Source organism: Zalophus californianus, chromosome 1 (assembly GCF_009762305.2).
Source record: "Zalophus californianus isolate mZalCal1 chromosome 1, mZalCal1.pri.v2, whole genome shotgun sequence".
Lineage (NCBI taxonomy): Eukaryota > Metazoa > Chordata > Mammalia > Carnivora > Otariidae > Zalophus > Zalophus californianus.
The window spans coordinates 7,904,814-7,916,936 of NC_045595.1; the positions used below are offsets into that span (position 1 = coordinate 7,904,814).

The following is a 12,123-nucleotide window of genomic DNA, read 5'->3' on the forward strand; positions in this document are numbered from 1 at the left end:
AGCAAATAAATAGGCACATGATCTAACCTAGATGGGGCCAATTACAGAGCTGGTGCTCTTAGAAGATAAGGGTTTTTATATTGAAAAAGTAATCCATGTGTACAATGTGTAGGATCCACTACTCTTTTTTTTTTTTTTTTAAGGTTTTATTTACTTATTTGACAGAGAGAGACAGCTAGAGAGGGAACACAAGCAGGGGGAGTGGGAGAGGGAGAAGCAGGCTTCCCGCCGAGCAGGGAGCCTGATGTGGGGCTCGATCCCAGGACCCTGGGATCATGACCTGAACCAAAGGCAGACGCCTAACGACTGAGCCACCCAGGCGCCCCAGGATCCACTATTCTCACAGCATAAAAATGCAACTCTTTGATCAGTTTGTGTATTCTCCCAGAGATTTTCCATGTGTATATATTTTTCATGAATGTGGGCGCCCTTGATGTGCAGCTCTGTACCTTTTTTTCTCTTAGTATATTTCAAATTGTTTACACGTCAGAACATGAAGACTTCCTGCCTTAGAGCTGTCGCACAGTATTTAACCAGCTCAGCGAAGGGGATGTAGGGTGTTTTCAGGTTTCCGTCACTGTGGTCAAGGCTGCAATGCCAAGCCTTGTCGGTTAACTTTTTGCCCACCTCTCTGAGACCGGGGTTTTAGGTCTTGGAGCAGGCATATACTGCTGGCCACTCTGCCACTCCCCTGTTAACTGCCTCATCAGCCCACTTCCCTACCTCCATTGCATCTGACTCCTTACTGGACTTCCTTCTGGCCAATCTATGCCTAGGGGGATCAAATCACTTCTTTTCATAAAATCCTTCCACCTGTCCCCGGCTTTTTTCCCACGAGGTCAAGATCCCTAGATCCCAGAACCTCCAACAGCGACTGCAAAATAATATCTTTTCATGGGGAGAGGGTCCGTTGAGTTTCACTGGGTACTCAAAAATGTCACGATGCGCTCAAGTTGAAGAGGCAGGGGAACAACGTTGCAGGCGTTAGCCGAATCAAGTCGGGGCGTGAGCAGAAGGTAATCCTAGGAAAGGGCACAGCATTTGCAAAAGCGTGGAGGTGGGACTTTACAGGAATGAAAATGAGAGCCAGCGATGCAGCGCTAGACCGCCTCTCCCTAGGAACTGCTAACGCCGGACTCATCTTCAAAGCGCTTTGAAACCCCGCGCGAAATGCTGGTTTGCAAGCCCCGGGCCGAGATGCATTCTGGGACTTGTAGTTCTCTTTAGAGGCCGGAAACTCAGAAGCGACGGACACTACCGAGTCCCACCACGAGGTGTCGCCCTTCGGCGAGTACGGTGGGCCTTACCCTTTACTCCGGAAGACTCTACTCTAATAGACCTACAACAATCACAAAACGGGAGATTCTCTGATTGACAGAGAAGTTCTCAATCAGTCAGGATTCGGAGGTCAAAGCCCATCGTCTCTGACTTTGTTGGCTGGAGGAACGAAATGATATTTATGTAAACCAATGGGGAATTCTTAGGGAACTAGGTGGTGTCAAGTGACAAACCAGAGTCTGGGAATCGATCCCTAATGTCATTGGCCGGCACTTTTGACTGGCGGGTCTTCCTGCCAATAAGACTTGGGTTTTCTTGCCGTCGGGGACTTCCCATGATAGGCGGAGCCAACATTGCCTTTTCCCGAAACACCGCCTCCTGGCCTTGACAACTCGCTGCCCCCACGCTATTGGCTCTTGCGGAAAAACGACAGTTCTGGAATCCAATGAGCCCACCGGGAGGTCTCCTGGGGGAAGGTTCACTCAACCATAGGCCTATGCCTCTCTTTCACTGGCTCGTGTGTACGAGTGGCAGCGCAACCAACCAATCGGGGGCGGTGTGAGGGATTTGGGCGCAGCCCCGGAGCCCAGGCGGGAGGTCGCTCGGGTCGGGTGTCGTCTGAGAACCGGATGAGGCGGCGACTGTGAGGCTGAGCCGGGAGCGGGCGTCGCGCCGAGGCCCGGGCGGGCGGGGAGCAACGGCCGCGGACGCCGCGGGGCCGCTTCGTTAAGGGCCAGGGGCAGGCGGGGAGCGCGGGGCGCTCGGGCCGGGGCCGCCGGCGCCATGGGCAACCGCGGGATGGAAGAGCTGATCCCGCTGGTCAACAAGCTGCAGGACGCTTTCAGCTCCATCGGCCAGAGCTGCCACCTGGACCTGCCGCAGATCGCCGTGGTGGGCGGCCAGAGCGCCGGCAAGAGCTCGGTGCTCGAGAACTTCGTCGGCCGGTGAGCGAGCGCGGCGGCCACGGCGGGCGGGCGGCGGCCTAGGGCGCGGAGGGCGGACCGGGAATGGCGCGCCCTGCGCAGCCGGCGTAACTGCGGCGCTTGCGTGCCCGCGACGGGGACGGGGACAGGGAGGCGGGCTCTGTGGGACGCCCTGGGCGGAGGGCTTCCTGCAGGGGCTGGGGAGCCGGCTCAGGCCCTTGGGGCGTCTCACCGACTGGGGGGCGTGGGCCAGGAAGTGCGGTGGACCGTCGCCGACTCTTCTGGTCCCCAGCTTTCGTGGCTGAATTCTACCATCTGGTTGCCTGTGGGTCAGGGTTAGGTCCCTCATCTCTGTCCGAAACCTGCCAGCTAGATACCTATTGGTTTGAACCCCTGTGGTCTGGCTGGCTGTTCATTTATCTGGAGCAGCCCCTGCCGTCTGGTTAGCTGTCTCTCTGTCCTGGATAGAACTCCTTGCCACCACCATTTGGCTGTCCATCTGTCCATTCCCTCAGGGTGGCCCCCTGCTGCCTGGCTAGCTGTCTGGGGTGACCTGTGCTGTCTGGCTGCCCGTCCGTGCCCCTCGCAGACTTTAACACTTAGCTGTGCCTCTGTTGGGTTACTCTGGCTAGCCTCTGCAGTCTGACCGGTTGGCTGGACCCTAGGGGACTCGGTTGTCTGGTTCTCCTAGGCTGACTCTAAAGCCTGGTCCCTGGCAAACGCTGGCTTCTCTCCCAAATAGATCCTTTTGTTTGTCTGTACAGGTGTTGGCCTTATCTTAGTCTGCCCATCAGTGCCCTGGCAGGCCCTGGCTGTCTGGCCCCACCTCTGCAGTAGGGAGGAGGTGGTGGGAGCATGCAGAGGACAAGGGAGTTGAAGGATGAAACCTGAATTTCCCTATCAGTTGGAAGTTGGCCCTGAGGTGGGGGGGGGACCTTTCTGCAGGATTCTTTCCCGGCCCTTGTCAAGGTGCTCTGGGGTCCCAGAACACAGAGGCCAGCTCCCAAGCAAAAGCCTGCAACTTGGGGGACCTCGTTGGAGCCTTATCAGGCTTTTGGGCAGCCTTGAGAAGCCTCAGTGTGCCCATCTGTCTGGTGGGCAAACTCCACTCTCTGGGCTGTTTCCAGGATTCAGGAAGCTGATGAATGAGAGCTGGACATGTGGCCTCCAGGGGTGTTTGGTTCTTTCCTCTCCCTTCCCCCGCCTCTTGCCCTTCTGCCTCCCAGATGGGCTGTCACTTCTCCATTCTGGGAAGGACTCCATTTGTGCCTGTGGCTGCCAAACGATAACATCACAGTAATCCTTAGTATTACTGTGGTTGTTCTCGGTGTTAAGGGGTAATGTTCATCTGGCAGGCCCCAGGCTGAGTTCTGTCAGCCTCTTGAACCCCACAGTGAGCGAGGTGGAAGTTCTCTTATCCCCACCTTAGACACGAGCAGGGAGGCTCAGCAAAGACTCATCCTTGGCTCAAGGGCACCAGGCTAGGGCTCACTGGAACCCGCTGGGTGCCCAGCCCCGCCCTGTCTTCCCGGAGGCCTGGAGTTCGGCTGTCCGCGGCATGAATTTCCTCCTTTGCTGCTTTGTCTCTGGCGCCTTGCCTGTTGTCCACTGTGGCGGAAAGGTGTGGACTTGGGGTCAGCCGGGCCTGGGCTGAGCCTTGGGCTGGGATGTGGGTCGCTTTGCATGGTTATCTTCCTCCCTGCCCAGGCTTTCGATGGGCACACAGCAAAGTTCTGTCCATTTCATTTGCCTTGGGACCTTGCTCAGGTGGTTTGGCCTCTCTGAACCTCAGTTTCCCCGCCTAAAAATGGGGTGATGGTCCCTCGACAAGACTGTTGCCATGATGCAGGGACATGATGTGTTGAAAGTGCTTACTTAACACAGTGTATGGCACACAGTAGGTCGACATGGACAGGCTGTTACTCACCATGCTGGTTCCTCTCATACCATCAACAAAAACTAATCAGAATAGGGAAAGTGCTTCAAGTTACACACTGGACTACATTTAAGCCTGACGAGGCTGACACTGCTATGATCCCATTTTACAGAGCAGAAAACTGAGGCTCAGCAGAGTACTCTTGCTCAAGGCCGTTCAGTGAGGAATTGGGAGCTAGCTCTAGGTTGGGGACCTGGGGTCTCTCTCCCCTGCCCACCTCCCCTCACTCTCTCTGCCCTTCGCCTTTCTCTCTTACCCACCCATCCAGGCATCTACTACTGAGCTGGCTCCTGTGGCAACCTCCTCCCAGAAGCCTGCAATGTGACCTTGATCGTTGAGAGCAATAGTTCAGGGCCTGAGAACCAGAGTTTTAAAAAAGCTTCTCGGGGATGAGTTGCTCAAACAGAGCTAACGTCTTTTTATTTCTGGAGTGTGGGTAAGGTTTCTTAGCTACTAAGCCCTGCCATAGGGGGACGGCAGGCAGGCCTCATTTTGAATGAGAACCTGTTTGCCTCTTTGCGCTATGGATCTTTACAGTGAAACTTGTCTGGTTTCAAGGAACAAACGAGAGAGTATGTCAAGGGCCTGGGCTTGGGGGTCAGCACGGACTGCTCTGTTCCATTGCCTCCTCCTTGTTTGTTTTTCTAAGAATGTGGTCCAAGGGAGAATGGCCCAGTTAGCTCAGCCTGTACCGGTGATTGCAGATCGGCAGCTGGGGGCCGAGGCCTGCTTGCTGGTTTTTGTTTCACCTGCATAGCATTTAAAATCTTTTTTGTTTTTAATTAGCTGCCAATATTTATATTTTGCATCAAGATTCGGATTTTTGCAGTGCTTAGCAAACACCCACAGATCTTTAGAGTTTAGTGGTGGTGTACATGGGCCTTAGGCCTTGGGCCTGACTCCAGCGTGTTTGGGTGTGTGCTTTGGCCAGGTGGACTCAGGTTCCTTTTCTGTAAAATGGGGTGATAACTAGACCCTCCCCAGGGGAACTGCATGAGTTAACGGGTGTTGAGTGCATTGACCTTATGCCCCTGGCAGCTGTTGTTGTTATAATCATCATATTCTGGCCTCCCTAGGCCCAAGTCTTGCTTGGCATCAAGTGCCTGGGTCAGACTAGAAGTGGCCACGGGAGGTGCCACACTCCACTCCTCCCTAATTCTCGCCCAGGCTCATTTTACATTTGCCTGGGGACTCCTGGCCCTGGAAACCTTTGAGTTTAAGACCCTTGGCTTGTCTGCCCTGTACCAGCATGTGGCCCTAAGAAGGGGGAAGGATGTAGCCGTCCAGTGTCCTTGGTCTTTTAGCCTCAGCAGCCAAATGGAGGGAGGAGCTTGGGAACTTTTTCCTTGGGAGAAGAGGAGGAAGCCGAGGTTGAGGCCTCCAGCTCAGAATCTCCCAGGGCTGGGCTTGATCCCAGGAGCCTTTCCCCTCCGAGCCTCGGTATCCGCAGCTAGGAAATGGGGCTGTTAACAGTACCTACTGACGGGCCCCTTTCAGGTGACCAGATTGGTGTGTCTCACCTCTTAGGGAAGATAAAGTCGTCTGGTGCCTGTCATTGAGGGTGGAGCGAGGACTAAATGCTTCGAAAGAGTGTCTAGCAATGGAAAAGTGCTGAAAACGCTGTGCAGTTTTCATTTATTCATTGAAAAACGTTTTTTGAGCAAGTGTACTCTGTGTGCGGCCCTGTTCTGGGGTGCATACACGGCCCTGAGCAAGATACCAAAACCCCTGCCGTGGGGGGCAGATAAGGAAGGGGGCAGAACAGGGTGGAAATTGATAACTGTTAAGGAAAAGAAGAGCAGGCTCCTCCTGGGGAGGGCAGGGGGAAGTTCAGGTTTTAAATAGGACGGGGCTGGGCATCAGGGAAGGCCTTCTTGGGAAAGTGACATTTGAGCCAAGACTTAAGCAGGTGAGGGGGGAGCCACCAGTGGAGATTTGCTGGGGGAGCATCCCAGGCTGTGGGAACGGCCGGTGCAAGGGCCCTGAGATGGTCCTGTGCCTGCAGGCCGGTATAGCAAGAGAGTGGGGGGAGATGAGGTTAGCAGGTGCTAGGGTGGGGTGGGGGCCCAGGAGGGCTCTGAGCAGAGGGAAGGCTGCGGTGGCACCATTTCAATCCTTCCGGACCTGGTTCTGGGTAAGCTGAGGGCTCTCGCCTTCGATTTTCAGCTTTACCTCGATTTTCTCAGTGGAGTGGTACTTGCCAACTCACAGAGGAGTCCAGTGCCATTTTTCTTTTGACAAGAATCAGCTGCCCATAGGTCCCTACCATCTCCAGCCGCGTTTCCATTTGTCTTCGGTGATGTGTCCCTCATGGAGACATGGCCACACCAGGCTGCTGCCTGGCACACAGTGGGTGCTGGACGGATACCTGTCAGATGACTGGTGGCCGCTCCCATCCCCGCCAGACCAAGGGGCAGGCACACGGGCTGCCACCTGGGCTGGTTTGTGCCTTCACGGATCGTAGGTGTTTAAAGCTGCTTGGAAATGACAGCTGTTGCCATTGTTTTTCCTTTTAGTGGAAAACTAAGGTTCCTTTGCCTGTGTGGTCGGTAGTACCCCGGCCAGCCTGAATGGGGAGCATCCGGAGGCGCCCGTGGAATGTGGCTGTCCCTGTCACACATCGGCCGAATGACCTCACTTCTCGCATCTGGCAAATGGGAATCAGGATGTTCCCTCTTCCCTGGGAGCGGGCTGAGGATCAAATGAGCTAATCTTTGTGAAATAGGAGAGCCCTGCCTTTTGAAAAAGCCCTGGGTGAGGACTTACCGGCAGTTAATTTCTTTTTCCGCAAAGAGATGGAGTTCATAATTACTTTGTTAGTATAAAGACCACTTTATTTTAGCGCAAACGTGAATTGAGTGCCTCTCGTGCAGGCGGGCGTCGTTCTGGCTTTCGCCTGGAGGAGGGTGGGGGCAGGAATATAACCGGGACCTGCCAGTGAGCCAGATCCTGAAATGCTAGTGGGAGCCTATTACTGGTTTGTTTCTAAGTGAAAATGGTGGCTGGGATCAGATACTTGGTGGGAGAATCATTTATGCTCACTTAGTGTAAGGTGGTGGGAGGTGGGGAGCAGAAATGCCCCACAGTAGTGAATTGGCTAGACAAACAGTGTGTCTGACAACCAGCTATGAAATAGCTACTCAGGGAGCGAGAAAGAGGATTTAAGGACCCAGAAGGCTGTGGAAGACCGGTTCGTTTCCAGACCCAATGGAAGTGTGCTCTCATCTCTTTGGAAGCAGTTGTATTTTCGGCGTAAAAAGCCTGGGAAGGTATATGCTTCCTGAACCACCCCCCCCCCCATGTGGGTGGTCTCCCCATATGATTCTTCGTTTGGTTTTGCTTGTTCGGATTATGTTGATGGTCAAGAAGACAGATTTCTCCAGACCTCAGCTCCGGGCGGCCGAGTGCTTTTTTCAGAGTTATGTGTCCAGGGATAATGGCCCTCACTAGGTACATGGATTGAAATCCCCTGGTGGTAAGCTGGTGGTTTCTGGGGCGAGAGCAGAGGACGAGCTGGTGGACAGCTCTAGATTTAGGGTTTTCAGAGGTAGTGCCGACGGAAGGGAACCGTGTGTCTCTCCAGGTGTTTGCATTTGGGTCAGAGCCACATCTGCCAAGCTCTTGCTGGATTTGGGTGGAAATGCCGAAATTACAGGGCCCTCAATTGCAAGAAAAAATGGGAACATCAGCTAACCCTTAATTTACTGGAGTTGCTAACCACATGCTGTAATTAAGCCCTTATTGTGTGAAAGCTTTGGGAATATGCAAGCCGATAATGAGATATTTATAGGGCATTAGCTCCCATCCGAATAAAGGACAAAAATTGCCTTGCCTCTGAAGGAAGATGGCCCTGGAGAGAAAAGACTGCTTCTGGGTGCGTTTTGGGTTCCTTTTAGTAGGGCAGTGTGGCCCCTGCTGGGTGCTGGGGATTTTCCCTCCCGGAGTCACCCTCAGCTTGAACAGGGAGCCGGTGACTCTTGGTTTCACCTGCTGCTGGATGTTGATGACACAGTAGGAGGTGATGTTTGTGGAGCATCATTCTGTGCCGTCCCCTCGGGACCTCTGTCTAAAATCTGACAGGGTGGTCCCAGCAGCATCCTTGCTTTACAGGTGAAGAAACTGAGGCCAGAGAGGGGAACTGACTTGAAGTCTGCACTCTGGCAGAGGGGGCTGAGATGGAGGCCCGAACCAGCAGGCACATGAGGGTCAGGAAGGTGCCTGTGGGAGGCCTACTTTCCCTAAATTTTCATTATGCAAGTCGGACACGGAAGGCCGAGTTCTAGTGCAAAGGGAAACCGTGACCCATGAGGAAGAACATGCTTCAGCCCCATCCTGTCCTCCCAGCTCCATGGCGGGGGAGCACCACTGTCAGGTTGGGGTGGATCCTGCCAGACCCCTCTTGCATCTTTTTGTCCATAAATCCTTGCTGGTACCTACAGAAAACCTGTAGCACTGCCAGCAGTTGGTTCTTTTTCAGCGTATCTCTTTTCTAGAACTGGGACTACCTCCGCTATACAGCGTGGCAACTTGTTTTCCAGCCGCTTAATACATCCCAGAGGTCTTTCCGTGTTGGAGCGTCTGTCACTGCTGCTTGGAATTTCCTGACAGCCCCAGAGGGGTAAGGAATGGAGGCAGGGGCCAGCAGGAGTTGCCGTGACTGTCCCCCTGAGAAATGGCAGCACCCTTCGTGTGCGTAATCCATGCTGGGGCCTCGGCACCAGGCACCTTTCTTGCCTTGAGGCCGGTGCTCGATCCCTGTTTACTGGTGAGTAGACTGAGTTAGAGAAGCTTGCCCAAGGATGCTGGGGCTGCGGGTGGCCAAACTTGAACCCAGAGCTTTGACTTTCACGGGAGGCCTTCCCGGGGCCTGCTGGCCTGGACCGGGAGTGGCAGCCTCAACCCGGGGCCCAGCTTCCTAGGGTTGAGTTTTCACTCCTCCTGCTCTGTTTGTCCCACAGAGTGGCCTCAGAGATTTCTGGAAAAGGCCGGGTGTCGAGGAGTAATCCAAACCCTCCTTAGGTCCTTGGCAGCGCCCACTGACGTGCTCAGTACCGTACCTCAGTTGCTTAATTGGCCTCTTTCAGTGGCTGTTGGGGGTGGCTCTGGTCTTCCTCCCACACCAAACAGACTTTCCAGATCTTCGATGTGCTCACTGTTTGCCAGGTGCTGAGCACTCTCTGTGTGTCCTTTTGGGTCGGCCCCATCTTATAGACAGGCAGCTGAGGGGCAGGCAGGTGGGGGGCCTCCAGGTCCCCACGCTTGCCCACTGGTTCACTCAACCAGTATTTGTCTCCGGTGGAGAATGGTGCCACCGTACCAAGCAGCAGAGTGTGGGCTTGAATGGGGGTGTTGCCACCAGTGAGCCCCAAGAGCTTCTTGTCCTCTCGGGAGGCACAGGGAGAAGGGGTGGAGGCATGTGGAAGACACAGGTTCTGATAGGGAGCCTTGGGGCAGGACTGGTGGTCAGGGAATGCTTCCTGCAGGAGGTGTAGGTCTTTCTGTTGAGGTGAGGAGGTTGGGCAGGGGCTGGCATTCATATGAATTTGTACCTTTGTGGCCATTCTGCCTGGCTGTGGGCCCCAGCTCGTGGCTTGAGCCCTGTTGATAGGCGCTTTCTTTTCTTTCCTTTCTTTTTTCCTTTATTTGGCTTTTCAGGTTTTGATTTTATTTCCAGTTAGTTGACACAGTGTTATATTGGTTTCAGGTGTGCAACACAGCGTCAGCTCAGCATGACGCCTGCCCCCCTTCATCCTCTCTCTCTCTCTCTCTCTCTCTCTCTCTCGTGGGTACAGAGGCCCCTTGGTTTATTTACCAGCCTCCTGGGGATGGATGTTGAGGTTCTTTCTAGTCATCTAGTCCCAGATTTGCATGTGGGCAGGGGGCACATGGCGTTGGTTTGGAACAGGTCAGAGTCCTCCACCCTGGGTTCTCGGCTCCGGCCCTTAGCCCCTGCCCTCCCTGGGTGCCTGTGGACCCGTGAGTGGGGGCACGTCCCTCCTCTGCCCAGGCTCCTACCTCACTTGGGGTAAAAGCCCAACTTCTGTGCCCGCCCCCGCGCCCCCCCAGCCCTCACTTCCTCCCCTTCTCCCCCTCCTTCATCCCTCCAGCCACACAGCCTGCTCCCAGAACCCCCCAGGCTCACTCTCACCTGAGGCCTCGCTCTCCCCTCATTTGCATCTCTTTGTCCAGAGTTCTGTGTGCCCTGCCCCACTCTCTCTTCTTGGGTACCTGCTGAAAGCTCATCTTTTAGCTCATCTCTCTGCGAGGCCAACACTTACCTATCCTGGCTCACACCGGGCCTGGCACTCTCTCATACCCCTGCCCACCCGTATTTTTTTCTGAGCTCTTACTAACACCTGAAATTATTTTCATTATTTGTCTGTCTCTCTGTCTGCCCTCCTCCTGACCCCCAGCAGAATGGCAAGTACTCACAGCAAGGGGTTTTTGTCTGTGTGTTCCTTGCTTTCCTGGTACGTAGTAGGAGCATGTGTATTTGTTGAGTGAACGTACCTAGAAACCAGAATTGGATTGATTTCACTGCGCAGACGTTCATTGGGGAAGGGGGCTGGAGGGTGGTGCTGAGACCCCGCGTTGGGGGCTCACGGGTGAGATGGGGCGTGAGCCGCTCCAAGGGGGCCAGAAGCAGGCGCGTCTTCTTCACGGGGAGGTCGATTTGTCCTGGGGACACTGATAATAACAGTATTGTGCTCAGACCCCAGGGCCAGCCAAGCTTGGATATCTGTCTGGGCTGACTTCCCAGCTGTAAGAGGGGCCCCCCACCCTGGGCTGGGGCAACGGAGGCCCCACAGAGCTACCAGTGAGCTGCCCCCTTAAGTCTTGCTTAGTACCTGGGTGCCAGGCAGGAGTGGGCACCACTTTGCCCATGTGCTTGAACACATTCACCACGGGGCCCCCCGGAGGTTTGAAGGCAGGATGCCCAAGTAAGTGCCCACTCGGACCAGAGCAGAACCATGGAAAGGAAGCCACTGGGGGTCGTCCTGCCATAGGGAGCCAGGGGGAGAGGTCATAAAATACCAGCATGCCTCCCTAGACCAACTTGAAACTCCTGTGGGATTCTAGAGCCATAGCATGGAAGACTAGTGCTCTGTAACGGGAGACTTCCTTTGGCTAAACTTGAACCTGCTCGGACCGCAGACCCGCAGGATATGGACAAACGGCCAGCAGAGCTGTCCAGGCCCCCGGTGACACACCCACACCCAGACGTAGGAGGAGGCGTCCCGGAGACTCTGCTGCATGATACATTGTCCCAGCGAAAAGAGTCTTCGGGGACCGGCAGGCTGGCTGGCGAGCAGAGCAGGCAGGAACAGTCCCAGCTGGGGTGACAGCCGCCTGCTGGGTGATACACCCTGGCACGGCCAGGCCAGCACTGGAGGAAGCCCCTGTGGTGGGCCTGGGACACAGTCCTGTCTGTCCCAGGCCATCGGGCCTCTGTGTTCTCTGCTGATGGGTAGGGTCTTTCTGGAGCGTCACAGCCTCCTTGTCCAGGAGGCTCCTAGCAGGGATCTCTAAATCGGGATGGGGGAATTGTGCCCAGGGACGAGGAGCCAGCCGCTCAGCTTGAGAGAGCCTTCCTGTGGTTTGAGCTGGCACGTCTTGTTGCAATACTGAGTTCCCCTCATCTGGGTGGAAGCTGTTCTGACAGAAGTCCAGCCTCTGTGGCGTCTGTCCTGCCGACACCTGCCACTGGTGCTGCCCGCTGGGGTCACCGCGGAGCTCAGGGCGTGCAGCTCTACAGCGGGGGCCGGGGGGGGGCCTCCACCTGGAATACGCACCCAGCACCGGCAGAAAATGACACGTTGGCTTGAGGTTTCAGTTCTTTTTTTTTTTTAATTTAAAGATTTTATTTATTTATTTATTTGACAGCGAGACAACGAGGGAGGGAACACAAGCAGGGGGAGTGGGAGAGGGAGAAGCAGGCTTCCTGCGGAGCAGGGAGCCCGATGCGGGGCTCGATTCCAGGACCCT

At 55.1% G+C, this 12,123-nt stretch overlaps 1 protein-coding gene across 8 annotated transcripts in view; it reads left to right on the forward strand.

Annotated features, from left to right (window-relative positions):
- The first annotated feature begins 1,882 nt into the window (after window positions 1–1,882).
- DNM2 (dynamin 2) overlaps window positions 1,883–12,123 on the forward strand; it is an 86,394-nt gene continuing 76,153 nt past the window's right edge. For 7 of the 8 annotated variants that reach the window (XM_027587286.2, XM_027587285.2, XM_027587279.2 and 4 more), the window contains exon 1: window positions 1,883–2,222. In XM_027587286.2, coding sequence (XP_027443087.1) covers window positions 2,062–2,222 — 161 coding nt within the window. In that variant the 5' untranslated portion in view covers window positions 1,883–2,061. The remainder of the gene's footprint in view (window positions 2,223–12,123) is intronic. The other variant, XM_027587278.2, reaches the window with a different exon arrangement.